A 23071-nucleotide genomic window follows, 5' to 3' on the forward strand; every position below is an offset into this window, starting at 1 on the left:
TCATCATGTTGCATCTCATTATTCCACCCAGTAATCTTATATTGAATAGAATAAGGACTGTGTGACCTGTTCTGCATCTGTTTGTTTGTTCTTAGTTTCTGTTGTTATTATTTTTATTTATTTATTTGTTTGTTTGTTTGTGTGAAATATTTTCTGAATTTTTTTTGGTACATAGTCTGCTTTTAAATTGCTTTTCTTTTTATGTTTTTAATTCTATCTTTAACTATTTCATTGACCATAAACTATTTATTTATTTTTATTTATGTTATTTTAACTCATGGGCACCTTTGCAATGTAGAGTTGACATGTAAAGTGCTAAATAAATAACTGATTTAATGTGATGTGTTGTGATAGGCTGGACTGAAGGTGAGGAAAGCCACAGAGTTGTACAAGTCATATGTGGAGAAATACGCCAGCACCAAGACAGAGTTTGAGCAGAAAATGGCAGAGACAGCTCAGGTAGGGGTGTGTGTATGTGTGTGTGTGTGTGTGTGTGTGCGCGCGTGCCTTCCCTCTTTTTGTGTGTCCATGCTTGTGGTGGTTTTGTATATCATAGACGGGTTGTGTTTTTTCCTCCCTAATAGGATCAATGTGGGGTTTAGGATTGGAACCATCTGAGATGACTTGATAGCCTATATCAAAATCAGACATACACGCAATCTCAAACACACACACACACACACACACACACACACACACACGTGTTTCTGTGGTCCCACATGCTCATCTTCATGCTGTAATTATCCTGTTTCCACTCGTTTATTCATGCTTTCACTCGTTTCCTCCTGTCTCCTCATGTCTTCTCCAACCCTAACTGTTGGTTGGAGAAGAGCATAAACATGAGATCATAGACACACACATTCCCAGGCCTTTATTTCTACTGTGTGTTTCAGACCACCCAAACAGATGCTTTAGAGGAAATGGCATCTGTTATCCATTTACATAATTGGTTGAATAAAGGAATGACTCTTTGATTATTTATTATTATTATTCTTTTTATATTTTATTTATTTTTTTATTTTACTTAGACCATTATTTACAGACATGTGAGGGGCATTCAGTAAGATCTCAGTATTGATAAAATTTACTAAACTTTCTGGTAATTTTAGAATGGTTCAAGGAAATGACACTTTCTGGTGGGATATCAAGAAAACATCAGCTTATTTTGATCATTAGTTTTGTTGCAGTTGCTGCAAAAACTAAACGATTATGACTAACACGAGTATGTTGAAGGAAGTTGAGCATCACCCTGGGCATGACTGTTAATTGCATGACATCATTCCTCCACCCTACAGCCCGGACGTAGCCCTGAGTGCTTTTTACCTGTTTCCACATTTAAAGAAAGGTCTCAGTGGAAAGTAATTTTTTGTTAATTCAATGATCATTATTCAAGTAAAGAATTTTTTTTCCTTCTTCTTATTTCAAGGAATATGAAAGCATGAATGAGGATTTCTATTAGTATTTATGTGCTTATTTTATTGCCGTCAGTTTTCTTTTTGTAGTTAAATAGCTTTGGAATCTTTCAAATCATTGGATTTGGATCCTCACCTAAACCATCAGTAGATTGCTATCTTCAATGCATCTGATAGCGCCAGCTTCAGTTGTAAATCTGTTGTTTAAAGAATTGCAGTACAACTTCCACCGGCAATTCACAGTTGAACGAATCATATTTAAGCAGCTGGTTAACAAATATTTAAAAAATATGAGGAAAACAGTGAGTATTGAGATTTTCACCGAAGTGATTATTTATTAAATCATTTTCTATTAAGTGCAAGTTATTTCACTTTTTTGTCCCTGAACAAAAAAAATTATGCTCCACAGAGTGGGTTCCCATAATGGAGGTCATTGTGTTTTTGTACAGAAAATCTCATACATCACCTAGATTTCTGTATTATATTTTTTTTCATAACGTGAAGAAGAATCATTGGAAATGACTGTTTGCTCTTTAAATCTCTGTGTGGACAGAAATTCCAGGACATCGAAGAAAGCCATATCCAACGTATGAAGGAGATTATAGAGTCGTACTCCTGCTCAGTGGAGGACACACACAAACAGATCATGGAGGTGAGTACACAGTCACATTCACAACCTCATTAGTGCTGACTTTGATCTCATCAGCTTTTGGTTAAAGATTAGCAAATTTTCCATTCACTCCTTTGTAAGGGCAGCAATTAAAAAGTAATTAAAGCCACGTAAGCCTTGTTTCTGGCTCGGCTGGAGCAAGCCTGTTCGTGATGGATTATGGAAACTATTTATAAATTCTCAACAAGGATATTTGTATAATTATATCTTGACTGTGATATGAGATAATAATAAACTGGGTCATTTTATCATTTCTGAAAGTGGCATACAGTATAGGAATATAAATCTCTGATACCACCAGCTTTCAATTACCATTCTCAGGAAATTATGAAGTCCATCCTAAAAATCAGTCTGTCAAATATTTATTTACAAACAGTTTTGCTCCAGAATTGTTTTTAATTGTCAACTGAATGAGCTAATTTGACTGAAACAATTGTTTACACTAGCAAAATAAGACAATAAAACCCCAATCACTGTCCGCTGTGTCAGATCCACCTATTTTGTTGGTCCACCTTGTAGATGTAAAGTCAGAGACAGTAGCTCAGCTGTTGCTGCACAGTTTGTGTTGGTCATCCTCAAGTCCTTCATCAGTGGACACTGGACGCTCCCCACATGGCACAGTTGGCTGGACATTTTTGGTTGGTGGACTGTTCTCAGTCCAGCAGTGACACTGAGGTGTTTAAAATCTCCAGCAGCACTGCTGTGTCTGATCCACCATGTCAGTGTCACCCCAGCCCTTCACAAGCTGTTTCTGTGACCTCATGACTATAGTCCTGTCAGTGAAATACACTTTTTTTTTTTAAACGACATGACATTTTGTTAATGACTCCTCAATGCTGTGAATTTGTTTACCAGTGGAGAATGTTGAAGCTTAACTAAGCAAAAAATAAACACAGTTCATTGTTTTATTAGTACAAAAGTTTATCCTTAAATTTAGATCTGCAGTGCAATTCATGGCCACAGAGGGGACTAAACATCCACAGATGATCTTGTACATATATACATTTATACACACACACACACACACACACATCATAGCTGTGGTTAATTAAAGGAGTGCCTGAAGGATGTTGATTGCTCCTGTAAACAGATTGAAAGTCCTACAGTCACACAACCAACACATGCTTCAACACACACTCCTGTCATGATGATTCCATGATGACTAGCTTTAGAGAGGAGCACTGCCAGAGACCAGAGTGTGAGAATGAACATTGTGGAGAAATGGCACATACATTTAAAAAGCTTTTCAGACATTTGGATATAAAATATTTCCACCTTATAAATCATATTGAATTATCAAAAATAAATGTTGATTAAAAAAAACTGTGCTTTTATGCTGCAGCAGTCCTGCTCATCTCAGGTAGAGAAGTCTGAATGTGCCAGAGCATCTCACCATCACCCCCACTGACTCACTGATAAAAATGGACTTTTATGTGAACTAGAGCTGCTCTTTGTTCTACTGCCTCGCCACTAACACATCCATGACGTGACGTTATAGACTACTGTACACTCACTGTATCTCCATAACTCTTCATTTCTGCTGCTTTTTGTTTGTTGTTTTGCTCTTGTGTCGACCTGATGAGAATGGTTCCCTATTTTAAATCTTGGTTCCTCTGAGAGAGTTTGACCTGCCACTGCATCCGTGGCGTGCTCACTTGTGGCAAGGACGCGAAAGAATTTAAAATAAATTTCAATTAAATTTAATGATATATTGCTTTGGAATATCGAGCAAGTGCCTGCTTCTGATTACTCTAACAATAAATAAAAAAGAGTTTAGAAAAAGCATGTATTTTTCTATTTAACTAAAATTACTGAATATGTCCCCTGGAGGGTGCCACCACAGTATCAGGTTTTCTGACTGTGTACCAATTTGAGTGCTGTATAAGGGGAGTCGGTACCCTCTTATCATGTATAATTACAATGAATAAAAGCCAAATGTCATCATTTTGAGTCGAAAAGTCAAACATAGTGGGGGGGAAATAAGGTTTATACTGTACTGGCCAGATATTTACTGTGAATTTTATCTTTTACACAGATGTTCATTATAGATAACTCTCTAAATAGGTCACACACACCTGCACAGATTACCCTTAGATAAAAATTAGCTTGCAGATAAATGTCTAGATTATCAGGCAGGCCAGAGATAAATATGAATTTGTCTAGTTTTAGTCCATGGGCTTTAGATTTATGGATTAGTAGGAGTAATGTAGCATGTGGCTATTTTATGTAATAATAATGAAATTATAATAATAATAAAAATGTTTTTCCCTCTGCCAAGTAACAATTTGGCATCTGTGTGCATGTTGGCGAGCAGTGCTGTTTTTTTTTTTTTTCTTTTTTGTTTTTTGGCCTATTTAGAAAAAGCTAACCCAAGCAGCTAAGTGGTGTGTTAGCCTACTGTAAATAGAGAGAGAGAAAAGGTCAAAAACCAAACACATGCATATAGTGGCCTCACACTGCGTTCCAACCCCACGGGAGAGTGTGCTGCACCTGACCGTTCACGTATGCCGTGCGAGCCTTTACACCAAACCCAACCCACATCTCTGTGGTCCTAGTATGAAGTTTAGAATGGCTAATGTACTCCACTTTGCCGGAGGGAGTGGGGCTGTGTGTGTGTGGGGGGGAGGATGTGTGGTGGTGTGTGTGTGCGTGCATGAGTTTGTTACACTGCCAGCATCACAAACATCTCGGTGCATGAGGAAAGCTGACAGAGGCACTCCGGGGGGCACTTCCAGTTCGCGCCTCTTCCCCTTGCCATGAAACTGAACAAACAAACAAACAAAAACAAACAAGCAGATAAACAACACAACAACCAACAACGTTAACTTTCCCCCATGAGCCACAGCTAAAAACAAATTGTAGGGGCTTGCAAAGCGTCTGATGGCAACTCAAAGCTGCTGCTCATCTTATTGCTATGGAGGGCGGAGGCCATCTCGGCAGCTAAGGGATGAAGCACCAGCATATTGCTTTTGTCACCTGCTTTGGGTGCTATAAAAACAAAGGCTTTAAAAGCAGGCCTTGAGGATACAAGCTGTCATTTGAGAAGTCCTCAATGCCTAGACCCTTTCTCATCTCCCCACTTCCTTCTCCACATTCATAAAGCAAGCTCCATTCTGAGTGTTCTTCTCCAGAATATGTAGCAGTCCCTGCAGTTCCAGGGCTGGTTTGTAATTGCTTGTTCTGTTCGCATTTTTCGTATTGTTAATCAATGTATTTATAGCACATAGTTCACAGAATCACCTTCATATTTCAGCATACATGATGTGAACAAACATATTGTTTGTTATTGCATAAATAAGTATCTTTACACCTATTTCCTTATGCAGGTACACAAAGAGTTTGTAAACAACATGGACAACACGTCTGTGGAGAGTCTAATACAGAAACTGTCAGAGAGCAAAGGGACTGGCAAAGAGAGGCCAGGTAAGACGTACAAATGACTCTTCCAGTGCTGACATATTTGGAACTGCAGTGGATGACTTAACTTTTGTAATTATTAAAAAAAACAAAAAGGTCTACTATATATATATATATATATATATATATATATATATATATATATATATATATATATATATATATATATATATATATATATTATTGTGTATATTCAGAGAAATATATTGTAGTATTTTTTTCATTTACATGTATTTTAAACTCTCAGCAGTCTATGTGCGACTTTGACAAATAATTTAATTTTCCCTGGTGAATGTTCAGAATTCTACACATTACTGTATTTGAGAGAATCAGTCGGATGATTACTGGCCACCTGAGCGTGCATGATACCTTTTCCTTTATTGGGGATTAGGAACGCACACTTGTTAGACTGCAGACACACTCAGCGAGAGTTTCCCCTTGATTACTGTAGCATGGCGGAGTTTACACAGGAGGTTTTGCTAATCTGTGACCTTTCTAAGAGCTCTCGGCTGGCCGTCACATGCAAACTTCCAGCGTCACATGCTAAGCGGAATGTCAAGGTTGCCCACCTTTACGGCTGATTAAACCAATTGAGTGTGATGGGCCTCAACACAGCTCGACTCTCACTGAGCAGTTCTGTTACACTCTCGCCACAGCTCTCCACTCTGACCCCCACCCTTTAACCTCTGGCCATTCTTTTCTGACTCTTTTCTTAATCCGTTTTTATTAGTCAGCTTCTTTTTTTTCTTTTTGGAGTTTAGATGTTAGATTTAAACACATTTTGTTAATTGCTGTTTTGAATTCAGCTATTTTTCATGGAGAGTATAGTCGGATGTTAGGGTGAGTTCCAGTTCTGGATGCTCGACGGCCACTCATAAACATTTATTAAGAAATGGATAGTTCTGTTGGCTAAGCTGCTGTGTCCGAAATAGTCTTTTTAGTTGTCCATTTCCTTTTCTCATCAACTGCTTCTGGGCAGCCACATGTCCTTTATACTCTCAATGTTGTAGTCTTCTCACAGTGAAAGGATGGTTAGAAACATGAAAACTGTGTGGGTTTGAAAGGATATGAAGCAGTTACTAAGAAAATGAAATAGCGTTAAAAGTAGAATGTAAATGGTATTGTTCAATATTGTTGTTTTTTTGGCTCATGAGGAACAAAGTGCAACCAGCTTTTTAGTCTGAATTTTGCAGAAGTGGGAAATGGTTTAAGTCTTCTCAGAGGAATTGAAGCTATAGTAAAGGTGAATATGGAGGTTTTTTGTGACAATATTATATAATTAAATGAAAAAAGAAATAATTAATTAAAAGGATTACTGAGCAATCTAGCCAATCAATCTGACTGGATCGGAGTTGGGTCCGCTCACTTACGGATGATGTGTGATGTTGGCAGATTTAATTATTACATAGTGCAAGGCTGCAGGGCACATGAAATAAATATATAAATGGTTAAATAATTAATTACATTATTTAATTAATAAAATACTTAAAATGCACATTTAAATAAAAAATAATATACAAAAAAAATGTAAGCCCTTATTTCAAAATGTAATAATTAAATGAAACATTTAATTAATTAATTCTCCCTTTTCTTATGTATTTCTTGATTCATTTTGTTATATAATATTGTCAAAAAAAAACCTCCATAGGTAAAGCGTGGATGCAGTAAATACTGAAAAACATTGAACAATGACCATATTAAATGGATATACGAGTCTGTGATGATTATTTGGACATGTTCTGACGTGTGTGTGTGTGTGTGTGTGTGCTTGCAGTACACCTAGGGGTCCTAGACGCAATATCCGGGGTTGTGCTCGGCTACTTTTGTTGTGACAGGGGAATTAATTGAGGCTAAAAACTGTTGTAGCCAACAAAGCATTCCGCCCAAGTATCAAGCTGTTCATTAGGAATCGCTCCACTGTCAGAACAATCACACATCCAACACACGCACACACACAGAGAGAGAGAGAGAGAGAGAGAGAGAGAGAGAGAGAGAGAGAGAGAGAGAGAGAGAGAGAGAGAAAGAAGAAAAGAATAGAGGGAGGGAGAGAATAAGAAAGGAACTGAGGAAAGACAGGGAAAGGAAGAGAGACAGTAAGGAAGGACGGAGCGATCAGAGTGGGAGAGAGGAAGGAAGTGAACAAGAGAGAGGATTGAGAAGAGTGAGACAGGGAAAGAGAGGGGACCTTGCAGAGAGGAGGGAGGGTGAGAGAGAAAGACAGAGGATGGAGGAGAGAGGAGGTCACTGAGATCCAGCTGAGCTGTTAACTGGCAGTGAGCCAGGCACGCAAGCTCACACTCCATCTCTCACACACACACAAACACACACGCAACATCACGCATGCCCAGTTTACAACAGCATCTTCCGTTCACGCGTGACTGCACATTTCACTCATACACAAACACACATGTGGGCGATTCCGTGTATAAACACACAGACACAGTTGGTATTCCTACCTTTGTGGCATCTTAACCTTGCCATAACTACTAATGTATGCATGCGTTTATTTTAATGAAGCGGTTTAAATTCAGGGAGAAATATTAACCATCTAATATTTTAAATATTTCCATCTCATTGAAAAAATAAACAGACATCAAGGGTTATTTTGTATTGGTGTATCTGTATTGGTTATGTGTGTGTGAGTGTGTGTGCATGGCTGTAGCATCTACTGTATAATAGTTGGCATTTGATGCTCACAAATCTTTAAACACACTCCCACACTTAGATACACACATAACCCTGAGATAAAACAAGCAGTCTCTCTGCTTACAGAGGTTTAAAACAAAGACTAATGGATTTTTCCAGGTTTAAGTAAGATTGGCATTCCTCATGTTTGAGGATGGTGGCTCAGAGCGTCAAAACACAACAGCGTTTAGAAGGCATACAAAAGATGAGAACATAACAAGGTTAAGTGGGAACACCTCAATATCAACAGAGAGTGAAAGCAAGCGAGTTCTAAGATTTCTTTGAAAGACTAGCAGGTTGTCACTAGAATGGAGGCTGTAGTAGAGGAAAAGTGTGTCTACTCTCTTCCTCTAGTGATATTAAAATTAACTTGGGGCTCGAAAACAGTGGGGGACCCAGAATATGGGGAAAACTGATTTGTTTTTATTTAATAATGTTTGTATTGAGGCCATGTACTTTAATTAAAATAATAATAATTATATATATATATATATATATATATATATATATTTTATTTATTTATTTTTTTAATTAATTTATATATTTATTTATTTAATAATTAATTCAATGGACAATACAACTGGGTCTGGAGCCATAGAATAAGATGACCCTCAGGGATCCCATATGACTAACAGTTTTTCAAGAGACCTTTAAAAAGCAAAGCTCTCTTTGGCATTTTTGACTTTTGGTCGGGAGAGAGAGAGAGAGATAGCAGTCAAAAAGTACCCCTCTCACCCTCAGTGTGGAGTGCTGCTCTCGTGACAGGGTCTCTCCCACTTTCTGCTGCGTGCATTTCTCAGGGGAAACGCTGCTGAAGAGTTCGGTATCATGTGCTTTGGTCCCTTTTTTTCAGGTCAAGGCGTTCCACTGTGCCCCAGGCCATCGGTCTGCCACAGAAAAAGAAAAAAAACTGCTGAAATTTCTTGGACAAGCATTAGCTTTTATGCTCGTAAACACAAAGGAGAAATGTGCCAAAGGCTCCTAATAGCAATCCAATCACTTCAGGACATTCCCCTCCTCTTCAGTCTTAGTCACGGAAGCTGTGTGTACACACTTTTCAGTGTTTTCTAGGAGGATTTCAGCAGCTTGACCTCTGTCAGACTGCACTTTTCTGTGTGTATTTTTTTTTATAGTTAAAAAAAACCCTGCTGCCCTTTACATTATGTGAACAGATTAAAAATGCCTTGTTGTGGAAATTATATATATATATATATATATTGGTAGCATTTAATAACTCTTTGACATAATTTGACAATACCTAAACTTAAATATCTTGGTACAATAACATTACATTATCTTACAATGAAAGGATAGACACACACACACACACACAGTACTCACAGTACACGCAGTACAGAATGCCTTTATAATCTTTTATATATAAATTATATATAAGTTCAGTCTGAGAAGTTGGACAAAAGAGGTGTGTTTGTTTATGTTAAATCTTGTGCTTATGTATTTTAATCTGCCTGGAATGGATGGTGCTCCGAATTTAAAAAGCTGGGAGGTGAAAATACAATATTGTTGAGCAGGAAATCAAGCATGTGCTTTGTTTTTTTATGTTTGGATTTTTCTGAGGTTTGGTCCCATGAAGTAGTGTGTTTGTATGTGTGTGTTTTTGCATTCTGATTGTAAATTTATTTTAACTCAGTATAGAGATCATGAATCAGACTATATACAGATACCCTGTATGGCCAAACGTGTGGACACCTGCCTTTTAAACATTGCCTCTGAAATGAAGGGTGTGAATAGGTAGTTTGTCCCCTGTGGCTGCAGTAACAGCCTCTGCTCTTAGACTAGATGTTGGAGCATTTCATTGAGGATTTGATGGCCCTCAGCCATGAGAACAGATATCAATATTGGATGATTATTTCTGGATCATAAATGCCAATCAAACTCATTCCAGATATATTCCATCAAACTCCATCCCACCTCCTCTGGCTAATGCATGGCATTGGAAGTGATGATCTATAGCTCATGTTCAGCTGCTCTAGTGTATCCCATTCCATTCCCTGCTTTTTTTCTGGAGACAAGCTGTTTGAGTTCAGCTGAACATCTGTTCCCAATGGGGCACCTTAAAGTAGTGGAATTCACTACTTATTATGGGGTGTCTGCATGGTTTTGGACATGTAGTGTTTAGAAGGCGTCTCAATACCTAGTAAACAGCCTCGCTATAAAAATAAAATGTTTTCTGATCATGTCGAGTTAACCACTCCCGAAAGTTTGGAACACTATTCCCAAATGCAGAATTCCCAGTTGTAGTTTCATGTGCTGAGGTTAAGCCACTACCAAAACATGGTAAAAGTGTCTGACTGGTCATTTGCTCTTTTGCTTTGTGTGCTTACAGGGCCCATTGAATTTGAGGAATGCAACGTCTCCGTTGCCATCGAAGGTATTTGACTTTGAACAAAGTCCTTTCTGTGTGTTATTTCCTAAATCTGAATATTTATATTGGCTATAAATATAATAATAAGGACAAGCACTTATGAACTTAGGTTTCTTTTTTCTGGAACATTGCCAAGCTGAGATTGAAATATTTTTGGAAAATAGTTCAGTAATTTGTCAAACATAGACAAATGTTATCATTATTTTTCTGATATGTTGAACACTGCAAATAAAAAAAATATAAATTGCACTAGTTTGCAGAAATGTGCTAAGTTTGTGTTTGTTCCAACTCATTTAGCCAGAATTCTAAATATTTTTAAACTTTTTATGTTTTGTGTTTGGTGGGCAAATTATGTTCTTTGCTTATTTTTGTTTACATAACTGCCAAATAACTTGAAAATAAGAACATTAATTCAAAGTAAGATGGCTCCTTTGCAAGAAATTTGCATTTTATGTCTTTGGTCAAGCATGCATAACAGTTTTATATTAATTGACACTTCTCATGTTTTGATTATATCTTAACAACTGTGAATAATTAGCTTCCCGTGCTTCATACATATGTTAGATATTTAAATTTGTAAATGTCATGTAAAAATTAATCAATATTTGGAATGTTCTTAGGTTTTTATAATGAAAGGATGCAGATTATCTCCTGTATTTAAATACATGTGTCACATGTGTACAAATTTTTATACTGCTTATACAATTCTTTGCCCTTTTTCAATTCTTGCTTTGGTGGCCAGCCAAATTTGAACATACTCTATACTTTTGCCTTTATTTTGTTGTATTATAGAAAAAAGTTTTAGATTCACTTTTGATTGCAGGACCTTTTGACTCCAGTCTCTGTTAGTTTATTTACAATAAATAATTGTCAATTTTGGTGATTTTTATTAACTTCTTTGTATGAAGGAGAATTTTTTTTTAATCAATATAAATTTTTTTTATTAGGTGCCAAACCTAGAAAGAGGAAACCCTTCACCATTCCAGGACGACGAAAAGACAAGGATACAGATTCTACGTAAGAAAAAATTAAATTGTTCTGAAGATATTACATTGGTACATTGAATCATTCAGTCACCCAATTATTTTGCTTTATCTCTTTTTTTGCTGTTTTGCACATTTCTTGGTTTAATCTGTGTTACAACAATACTTCACTTAAAGAAAGTGAATATATATTTAAAATATATTAATAACTTTGACTTTAAATATTTTTTTTCCTCAAATAGTGAATCCACAGAAGTTGAAGCTACTGTGAGTACGATTTTTTAAATATGTTAACCACTAAAGTATTAATAACACATTTATGTGCATTTATAGTAAATATTAGCAGTTTTTAAACTTTCTCAATTATTATACAAATTGTAATTTGTAATTTCAAAAAATATTTTTTGTACTGTGAAATTACTTCTCAATCCTGCAAATTAAGTTCATAAAAGTAAAAACTTCTCAACATAGTATTAAATATATAAACTGTACTAAAAATTAATGTATTAATTTATTTTGTTTATTATTATTATTATTATCATTTATCCCCCATCCCTCAAAGAACACTGCCAATGGTGGTCCTCCAGATTTTTATGGAGCCATAGATATCCAAAACGCTGTGAGTTTCAAAATACTGTTTTAGAAATTAGTGATAAAATTAGTGATTTTTTTTTTTCTTTTTTGTTTTTTTTTCTTAATTAAATAACTAATAAAGCAGTGTTGTGTTTTATTTGTGATTTTTATCATTGAACTTATAGAATGTGCCTCAGGTGGACGAAGAGGGTTTCTGCATCCGACCAGAAGTCAATGAAAATGATATCCTTCACTAAACATGTTGTAAAACTCATATTTGCTTATTTTAGTTTTGGATAATATTTTAAAATCTTAAATGTAACAAAAATTATGTTTTTGGGAGCTGTTCTTATTTGGGAACTACTAACTGTCAGCCAGCATATTCTTTTGTTTTTTTATTTTATATGTAATAATTTTCTGAAAGGTAAATAGATTTTAGAAGCATTAAACACTTCAGACCCATTTATGAACAATCCAAAGTAAAGCAGTTTCTCTGTAAAAGAAAGTTTTATATAAGAAATATCTCAATTATTAACATTTAGAATAATTACTATTGTATTATGTAGAAATTTAGAAAAGTGGTCTAATTCCCTGCCCAGTTCTACTGTTTGCATTTGTGAAACGTGATGAACTAATTGATAATATTAATACCACCTAACATCCTTGCTAATTAAATTACTAAAGTATTAAAGTACTTGGAATTAAAATCCCTTTCAACACTTTTTGTTTATATTTAATGCTCTGCAGGGAAATTTTTTTTAAATTATTTATGTCTGGCATCCCCCCCCCCCTCTCTATTAATCAAGCGGTTTTTATTTCCAAGTTCTGTGTTTTTCCTTAATGTTTCTGTCCACATGCCAAAGACAACTCCTTCTACTCATCCAGTGATTCAGAGGAAGAAGACGAGAGGAGGAAGTTCCACGTGGAGATCAAACCTGTTCAGCCCAACAATGGCACTCACCAGAACAAAGCCACCATCGATGAACTGAAGGCCTCTATCGGCAACATCACTCTCTCCCCCTCAGCCCCGGTAACGTTATACAAACACACTCACACAGAGAGAGACAACACATGGGTGTGGTTTTTCTGTATGTTCACCTATCATTTATTTTGATAAGACATTAATAAACACTTACGTTATTATCTTTAAATATGCTTTATTTAGTTAGTTTTCAGACATTTTATGAGATGTATTTCTGCATAAGTGGAATGTCAAAGGAAAATAGGTATCAGATTTCAACCAATGTTTAAATTGTGAAATAAAAGTGGGAAATTGTCCACATCAGTGGTAGCTGTAATAATATAATATTTTATGGGAATTTACAGCATGTTTAAAAAAAAAAAAGCCATGCATATATATATATATATATATATATATATATGCACAATAACAGTAATAACAGTTAAAACATGCATAAGACTTCCGCACAGAAACACTGGTTTGGTCACCGTGTGTAATGGACAAATGCAGTGTGATTGGTCAAGCTTACGCTACATAGTATGAGCTCTGATTGGCTGATGTAAGGTCCATTCATTCTTTTCTGTGCTGACTCTCTCTTGCTCTCTCTCTCGCTCTGTGCTGACACTAGGAGGCAGTACTTGTCTGTCATATCCATACTGACAGCTAAGCATTAAAGCCACTAAGAAAAATACAGCTATTTTCTTTTTACTTTATTTTTAATCAGCAATATTTGGGAGCTTACACCCCCAGTGTTTGCTGTGTATCATTAAAGATAATACAGCAACAGTCTTTGTGTTTAGAAAAAGAATAGATTGTGTTGTTACTCTCTCCTATTGACGTTTCAACAAATAAGGAAAAGCAGTTGCACAGACTTAAAGTGGATGCAGAATGTAAATTGGTTAAATGTAATGTTGTCTAACTATGTAGTTAGAGTATGATTACACTGGAGCATATACATTCAAAATCTGCTCTAACTGTTGAATAAATATGTGGAGTAAGCTAAACTGAGGCTGAAATAAAATTATAATTACTTCAGTGACAGGACCTCAGCAAACCTATGTTTGTAAAAGCAGACAATTAGAAGCTCCAAAAACTACTTCTACAACTGCTGCGGCACTGTTTAGAACATCCTGCCTGTTGACGTTTTGGGTCATCGTAGCCTTTAGGTGCACAGCTAGAAAGTGAGAGGGATGACCAATCACAGAGCAGCACAGATGCTGTCACTTGTACCCTGATGAAACTAAGCGTAAAGAAATGCAGGGACTGAATATAAATAACATTTTTTATAGGGGTTTTGGGATTTCTCTGATTTATTGATGATTCCAGTTTGTTTGCTGATGCATGTGTTTCAGTAACATAAATGGTGACGAATACACCGTCATCTGTTGCAGATTATTGGGAAAGCTTTTCTTTCCGTTTTTCATTTGTTTCTCTCTCTCTCTTTCTTTCTTGCTCTTTCTTTCTGATGTTCTGTTGTAACTGTAATCGTCTGGTGTTTGGCCTGGGAGCTGTAATTGAACCCATTTGTCACTCTATGCCTATGGGACCAAATGCTGGCTTTTGTTTGTGTGTTTGTGTCCGTGCCTGCAGCTTTATCTGTCCCTGTGGTTAAAGGCTTTAGCTGTGTTTCCTGTCCCTGTTTTTGTCGTTGTTGTTTGATTTGATTTTTTAATATTTTAATGGAATGGGCATTGTACAGTAAGACAAAAGAACAATGAATCAGTGAGTCAAAGACTGAAATGAGTCAGTGAGTCAAGGCACAAATGAGTCAAGGTGCAAATGAATCAGTCAGCAAATGAGTCAGTGAGTCAAGAACAAATGAGTCAGTAAGTGCATGATTTAGTGAATTAACCAGTGAATGAGTCAATACATGTCAGTAAGTCAAAGAATGAGTCAGTTAGTGTCTGTAAGAGTCTTCACAGTGTTATTATGTTACGTGATACAGTTATGTGACTGTGTGTGTGTGTCGTGAGTGTTGTATCAGACTGAATAAATGTGGGGGGCACAGTACTTAATGTCCTCCATTATTTTGATAACTCCACTCTCTTTCATTAATTAATGCCTGTTTTCATTTGCAGGTCAACATGAGGAGGAACCAGTCCAGTGAGTATTCTTTTTTTCTTTCATTTCTTCATCTTCTCTCCCCTTTCATCCCTCGATCACTCCTCTAAATGCTTGCTCTTGAGGACACTTGCAATTTTTACTACTTTCTTCGTTTTTCTTGGCCTGGCTGCTGTTCTCTGAGCCTCGCCTCCATGTTGCTCTAGCGACCTGTCCAAAGCCAACTCATCCCACAAGAAAATTAAAGTCTTATTCAATACCCCACCCACTCCTCTGTCTCTCCCCCCTCTCCCTCTCTTCTCAGCAACTCAGTGTTGCCTCCTTAAGTCAGAAACAAGATTAATTGCTTAATTGCATGTTTGTTTTTCTTTGATGATCATAATTTTGACATTATTTCCAGTAAATTGTGGCTTAAACGGACACAGATGCATGTTCCCAATGCAGTGTTTTGATTCCACAAAGTTCTTGTATGAGAAGTAATGTTTTTAACTTTCTTGCAGTCTGACTTTTGTTATTGGTGCATAATGAAACCTTGATTGTAATCACTTAATTCAGTTATCTTTTTATCATGTAGCTCTAATTTATATGAAATATTCAAATGAAGTTTAAAACCTCCATTTATATTTATGTATATTTATTTTTATGTGAGTGAGAGAAAGAGTGAGTGAGCAGGTGCGTTTGCTATTTAATGAGTTTGCAAGTGGAAGAGTGAGTGAGTTTGAGAGTGAATTTGTGAGAGATTAGTTGGAAAAAAAAATAAAACATTTAAACATACAGTCTTGTGTATTAAAGCAACTCACATGCAACCAAAAGGATATAGCAATTTAATATATAGTTTAACATGAAGCTTAAAGCAATTTTAAATTAACCAACACTAAGGTGAATAGTAAATGTATGTTACACTTACCCAGGAGTGACAGGACTACACAAACAATCCTCTTTAGACTTCAGGAAGGGTGAGTATAAGCTAGGGAGCATAGGTTTGTCTTCTAGGTTTGGGTATCTAAGGGTTAACAGGGATTTACTAACTCATTATCTATAAGCAATAAATCAATCTTTGTTTTCAGCTGCAGCTGTTTAATCAGAACCTCTTAACAGTAAAATATGGCAACTGTTTTAAATCTGAAATTGATTTATATTTTAAAAGCTAATGTCAAATGCACACTTTTGTGATCAGTTATTCACACACATCTACATCCTTCATACTTTCAGTGGATGATGAAATGAACAGAGCAAACTTATTAACTGGGTTAAAATAAACAGAAGCTAGTAGCCACCAGTTAGCAAGCCATCATTTCCGTGCTGCTAATTAGCAGCTGCTTGCATTTGTTCATTGTTAGCCACTAATCACTGTCTATAATTGTATGTTTTCTTTCAACTGAGAAGGATTTTTCAATATAATTAAATCTTGATTGAATTAGAAAACACTGTAGCTTTCAGGAATGATTTGAAACCTATGAAAAATATAATGGGATCGTAAGTGTGCATTTAACACTGTATTATGGTGTCAAGTGTGTCTTCAGTAAATATATGTTTCATGGAGCAATAAGACAATTTTTTATATATATATATATATATATATATATATATATATATATATATATATATATATATATATATATATATATATATATATATATATATATATATAAAAACGACAACTCAGCTGATCAGATTCCCTGGGCAGTTAAGGAGTCCCTATTTACTTCATGAATCGTTTGTTTTTGGGCTTGATTCTGTTTGCGAATTGAAAGAAAAAGGTTTTGAAAATTCTTATTGGTTTAATTATTATTTTGTCTCTTAGGTGATGAGTTGGGAAGGTCCAGGACACAGCAGTCACCATATAATGAGTATGGATATATTACATTCCTGTTTGACTATCGGTCTTTATATATACTTTATATATACCTGTCTAACCATACTGCAACCATGTATCTATAATATTTTCTCAGCAACTGTAACATGAAATAATTAACAAATGAGATTCTAATATCACTAATGTTCAACCATGTTTTGTATAATTTACCAGTAGATTGGGCAATAACGACCTGCTTTCCTTGGATCCGTTTGGCCCCAGTGTTGGTGGTTCCACCTCCTCTGGATCATCTTCAGCAGGTAATATTCTTCAGTTCACACCAATTCCAGTGTAAATTACTTTTAATGTTAGTTTTTAATGCTATTGTATAATAGCAACAGTTTAGACATGGTAACTGAGTATAACACCCAGCACTGCAGCAGAAGATGAAGTAATAAGGCTTTGGGTTTTAACGGCTACCAGTTAATATGAACTAACTGCAGGGTTACTGTGGACATACTGTTACCTAATGATTATTTTCAATTACAGAGTGATGTAACCTGGGTTTGTACATCTCTGGTCCAACTACTTTTAGTTGATTTTGTAAGTGTATAGACATTACCATAACTTCTACAGGGAATATTTTGACTGAAATTTTAGTGAATGGAAAATTCAGTAAATAATATTTAATTGCACATTAAATTGAGAGGATGAGTATTATCTGGGTTTTTATTTATTTATTCATTCATTCATTTATTTATGCTGCACTGGCATTTGTAGGATTGTATCAAAATGTTGCTATGATTAGAGCTCCACCCTAACCTGATTTTCTTCAGCTTCTTTTTATTATAATATTATTATTATTATTTGCATAACATAGGAAAGATTGTGACTGTCAAAACAAAACCATATATCTCCAAAATAAATCTAAATTCCAAAGTGTATTTACAGGACATTTATAAAATAAAATTGTAAAAGGGGTAAATGGAAACCTATTTTTATTTTTCATGGCTTTTTTACTGGATCATTCTTCAAAAAACAGAAATGAAAACAAACTAGAGGGTGCATTTTTCTTTGTTCTGTTTTTTTTTTTTTTAAATAATGAAAGCACACAGGTCCTCAGATGGTCCCACAAAGAGGTTACTCAAATATCCTTCTGTACACTGTACATATAGACTGTACCTCACTCTCACCCCTCCTCCACCCTTCAGTGAGGCTTGTCTTAGGGCTGACCTTATCCATTATTGATGCTGTGTACAGGCTTCTGAAAGTGTCTGGACTTTTCCTGTCCACAACACTGGCCTCCTGAGAGCTCACTCATGCTTCTGTTGTCACGGAAACCCCTCCAACCCACCCCAGCAATACCATTGATTTTTCTCAACATACACCTACTGTGCCGTAGTTGCTGGGTTACCGTTAACTTAGGTCATCCTTTTTTGTTTGTTTGTTTGTTTTTTGTACATATTTATTTATTGAGTTCTTTATTCGTCTTTGGTTCTGTTTTTGTTCAATTAAGTTTGAGAGTTAGTGCTCAGACAAAATCGAATGATAGAAGCTCAAGGACACTTTACAGATATTTTTGTTTCGTTCTTGACTATTTTCTCTCAATCCATGTGGATTTTTGCTGTTTTTCACTCCACCTTTATCCATGTTGTTCATATGTAAGGGTGGAGCAGTCTGGAGCTATTGACCTTGACTATTTGAAATGAAGCGTAGTTCCTTCTTCAGAGACTTCTACACATTCATTTCATATTTCCAGCAGTAGGTCATATGCAGTACAGCTGTACCCCAAGTAAAATGACATGTGGATTCTCTAACCTAAAATGTTTTCTTTATTTACTGATATTTACTTTAAAAAATTATATATATATATATATGAATAAACATTCCCCATGTCATATTGAATATGTCTTTATGTAATAATATTATTTAATAGTAGTTATATGCTCAAAAATCCCATAGGGGTGTCAATAACTCAGCATCAGAAGCAAAACTGTGGTCAGTTGCTTTCAGAATTAGGTTTGAATCAAACTAATTTCTAGAGTTCATAACTTTTCCGCAGTGGGGGTCAAATCACAGATAGCTTTATGTATAAACAGAGTAAAAATATATATTTAGACTATATTATTTGGATTATGATTTGTTTATTTCACAGGGCAGTTAGAGAACATTCTCAAGAACAGTTTGTCTAGCTTGGTCTATAATACCAAGCTCAGCTGTCTGTCAATTTGTGACCTTGTCTGCAAGGGCCAATCATAATCCAGAGTTAATTGGCACCTCTGGAGGTCAGAGGGTGGGGCTTGGAGACCTTGTGTCACAGATGTTGTCAAACATGATCATGTTAGTGTGGGAGGCAGTATAAAGAATGAAAAGAGCAGCAGATAGAGTAGAGGAGGGAGAGAGAGGAAACGTTGGATACCATCACTATGTTGATTTCTTGTTTGGGATGTTCTCAAGTTAAACCATGTGTATGAAGTTTACTTTCTCAGGGACAGGTAGAAAGATCAATTGTTTATATATTTAAATTGCAAGTTAGGGCTGCTGAGTGACTGTGGGCTAAGCTTTAGCCCTGCCTTTTGGAGATTGGCAGTTTGATCCCAGGTTAGAAAGCACTCCCCACCGTGCTTAGAGCATACTCCTTCAAAACATATTTAGCTCTTCAGTGTTGTGTTGGCATCAGTTGGAACAGATGTGGTTGTTGGTGCTATGTGAGACTGGACATGCCTTAGATAACTGGTGGAAATAATGATCATTAAATTAGGAGAAAACTACAACAACAACAAAAAAATACAAACTAATTTAAAAGTTGAGTCCAACCAATCAGAAGCTACCAAAAACTCCTGTGCTGTGACCTCACAATAGGGACATCCATGTTGGGGAGGTCAGGTACTTTATTTTAGTTATTTTTTTGGTTGATTATTTCTGGATCACAATTTATTTCAGTTCCCTTTTCCTTTATTCGTTTGCTGCTCACTCCTTGTTTCCTCCCTAGACCTGGCTTCCCTCTTCTTTTCACCTTTTTCTCCATCTCCCTCTCTCCCTCTGAATGATAAGGTCCCTGGGGACCCAGGTAATACTAGTGCATCCTACCTGATTGCTAGTTTTACTTATTTATTTATATATTTTTAATTATCGGGGTAAAATGTCCTAATGAGATTGAGTGCTAACTGACTAGAAGTATGCTGACCCCTCTTAATCAAACTTAATTCGAATGAGATCACAAATGTTTCTTTTCTTCATCCATGCTTTTCTTTTTAGTCTCTCTAAAGATCCCCATGGTCTTCAAGGCCTGGCTCAGTTCAGTGTGTGTGTGCATGACTTCTGTTTTAAGCACTCAGCGGAGATAAGCACTCAGCTGTACTCAACTGAATCTAATGCCATTATGTGTCATGTAGGAGCTTTTTAAAAAGTTACACCACTTTAAGCCTGCACTGTTAAAGTATGCCATGCATTCTAGTTTAGTGCATGATGAGAGCTGCTTTGTGACAGAGTCTACATTACACTGAGTGGTGTGACAGTAACAGGATTTGGCACTTGGTGTTCTCCTCCAAGTGTATTGAGCTGTCCAAAAATAGACTTGACTAATTGTTGAAGATTGCATTATACAGATAAAATCATATTGTTTACATATATTCTTTTTCTCTGTATTTTGCATCTGAGCCATTGGGATCTTTAATCGTTTTTGTCAAACGTTAACACAACTTGGTTGAAAGCTTGTTTTGCCTTCATATAATCTATGATTATATTTGCAATGCCACAATAGCTTGAAATGGACTGAAATGTATAAATCTGATTTGTTTTTACTGATGGAATGATGTGTAAACAAGCATCATTCATGATAATATACAGTAGAAGTATTCATTGTAATGTGTTAAATTCCAGTGTTTCGTGAATAGTTCGTACTAAATTGTTCCATATTTCATCTCCTATGGATAAAATGTATGCATTTCATTGTAATATAATATGTTTTATAATTTTAAACAGTTAATCACAGTATTGAATTGTTTCCTACAGAACTGTAATAAAGTCAACGGGCAGAAGTTTATACTGTAGCATACATCTAATTTCAGGTTTGATTTTTTTTTTTTTTTTTTTTTTTTTGCATTTACCATTCTGCGACGCTCTGTTCTCTTTGGCACCCCCTACAGTGGAGGTGGTGTTACAACAGGAGTTTTCATCTCCACCAGCTAACCGTCCAGAAGAGAATGAGGCTTTTACTGGCTCTTTTCCTCCAAAACTGACCCCCACTTTGCCTCCAGACTCCACAAGCCCACCTCCATTTTCTGCCCTTCCCTCTCCTCCCTGCATCTCACCCTGGGGTGTCTCAGATGGGCCTCACCCTCCCCTATCCCCAGCTGTGCCCCGAGCCACCAGCGTTCCTCCAAATCTTCCTGTGAACGTAGGAGACTGCATTTCCCACAAGCCCCCACACAGCGCTCCAGCAACTGGTCCAGATTCCCTGCCATCGTGGACTCAGAGCCAATGGGTGGCCTTTAACGACAATTTTGTGCCTTTTCATGGGACTTCCCGTCTACCGCCAAGGCCTCAATCCGTCCCCGTGCCACAGCAAGCCAAGCTTATGTGCAGCCAGACCTCTGATCCCTTTATTAAAGAGAAGAGCGCCTCCGTTCAGATGGAGGACCACACTACATCATCAGCTACACATTCACAGGATGGTAATACTAGATGCTGAGCATGACATTATCCTTCAAGCATAATGCTATGCTTTGCATGAGAATGTGAAGCACTGAATATGTATGCATTAACTGAGCAGGTTATCTTTTTTTTCCATGTTTGTATTATTTTATGTATTTAATTTTGTTTCTGTGTTTTGGTTTTCTTAGTTTTTTTATTTTATTTAAAATTTGCATTTCTGTGATGAGTTTTATGTTTGTTTAATATCAGTTCTTATTTATTTATTTATTTTTTATGACATTTGTAGTTCCCCTCACCAATTTTAATTTGTGCTCTAGAATGTAACAATGTGTAATGTAATGTGTATGGTTGCATGTATCTGGGTGAAGTAATGTTTACATTATATATTCTATGGTTGGTTATGGTAGCTACTTATAAGGTTTTGATCATATGTTTGTTAGTCTACATTATCACTAAATTAGTTAAAGTTTATTGTCTTATGCCCATATTTACCTAATTTCAGTGTTGTTTCCTATTGTCTCACAGTTCCGCCCCCAAACAGACCCACAACCCCTCTTAATACTGGAACCATAGCTCCACCCCCTCGACCCTCATCACGGCCCAAACTGCCCACAGGCAAACTGACCGGCATCAATGAGATTGTGAGTACTTTTTCACATCCATTTGACCAGTGCTGTCATTTGACCATTCTGTTCATTAATTTAAGGCAAATCTGAAAAACAAAAATGGATCAGCTACATGTGGGAGGGGGTATTTTTTTATTTTTATTTTTTTATTGAACATTACATTAACTCTGAAGTTATTAAAGGATGCAAACTGATGTTTTTTTTTGTCTCTTCAAAGGGACGACCATTCAGTCCTCCCAAAGTGGCCAACTCTAGTCCTCCTCCCAGTGCTCCTCTGGCAAGAGCAGAAAGCTCCTCCTCCCTGAGCTCCAACGCCTCCCTCAGCGCGAGCAACACACCTACTGTTGGTGAGACACATTCGTGCATCATGATGTGTCCATTTCCAATTCATTTCATGGGTGGTAGAGCTACAATGTGATAATATGTATCGGTAATACATCGCTTATCAACATTACAGTATCAACAATACATCAACTACTTTTAATCATCAGTTATCCTTTCCATGCTAGGCCCACAGATGCATACCTTCATTTATAATCAGCTAATTATAAGTGCTAGTTAGTTAAACCCCTGGTAGTGAAACACTCATGCTACACAATTTAAGATGGAATGGAAAATTTAAATAAGAATCCAAATTCAGCCTCATGCTGTGTAATAACATGTGAACACTGACTAACCTGTGATGGCCTAGGCTTTCCACTACACCTCTTTCACACATACATAGCAATAGAAATTATTTTTTAATATTATTTGGAATTTAGCCAAAATCTTGAGCTACAATTTACATCTGGGGTTAATTCAGTTCTTTGTTTTGTTTTGTTTTTTGGTTTTTTTTGCCATTTTTCA

General features: G+C 36.2%; 1 protein-coding gene across 6 annotated transcripts in view; it reads left to right on the top strand.

Annotated features, from left to right (window-relative positions):
- The window catches only part of fcho2 (FCH and mu domain containing endocytic adaptor 2), a 58285-nt gene that overhangs the window by 27428 nt on the left and 7786 nt on the right, over positions 1–23071 (top strand). The window contains exons 6-21 of one of the 6 annotated variants that reach the window (XM_066658505.1): positions 355–459; positions 1966–2064; positions 5409–5505; positions 10532–10576; positions 11518–11587; positions 11796–11820; positions 12116–12172; positions 12312–12369; positions 12981–13156; positions 15166–15190; positions 16060–16104; positions 16953–16998; positions 17181–17263; positions 21092–21619; positions 22125–22240; positions 22443–22572. In XM_066658505.1, the coding sequence (XP_066514602.1) occupies positions 355–459; positions 1966–2064; positions 5409–5505; positions 10532–10576; positions 11518–11587; positions 11796–11820; positions 12116–12172; positions 12312–12369; positions 12981–13156; positions 15166–15190; positions 16060–16104; positions 16953–16998; positions 17181–17263; positions 21092–21619; positions 22125–22240; positions 22443–22572 (1705 nt within the window). Of the gene's footprint in view, positions 1–354; positions 460–1965; positions 2065–5408; positions 5506–10531; positions 10577–11517; positions 11588–11795; positions 11821–12115; positions 12173–12311; positions 12370–12980; positions 13157–15165; positions 15191–16059; positions 16105–16952; positions 16999–17177; positions 17264–21091; positions 21620–22124; positions 22241–22442; positions 22573–23071 lie in introns of all 6 variants that reach the window. The other 5 variants (XM_066658507.1, XM_066658508.1, XM_066658511.1 and 2 more) reach the window with 5 other exon arrangements.

This window comes from Hoplias malabaricus, chromosome 2, assembly GCF_029633855.1.
Source record: "Hoplias malabaricus isolate fHopMal1 chromosome 2, fHopMal1.hap1, whole genome shotgun sequence".
In the NCBI taxonomy this organism is placed as follows: Eukaryota; Metazoa; Chordata; class Actinopteri; order Characiformes; family Erythrinidae; genus Hoplias; species Hoplias malabaricus.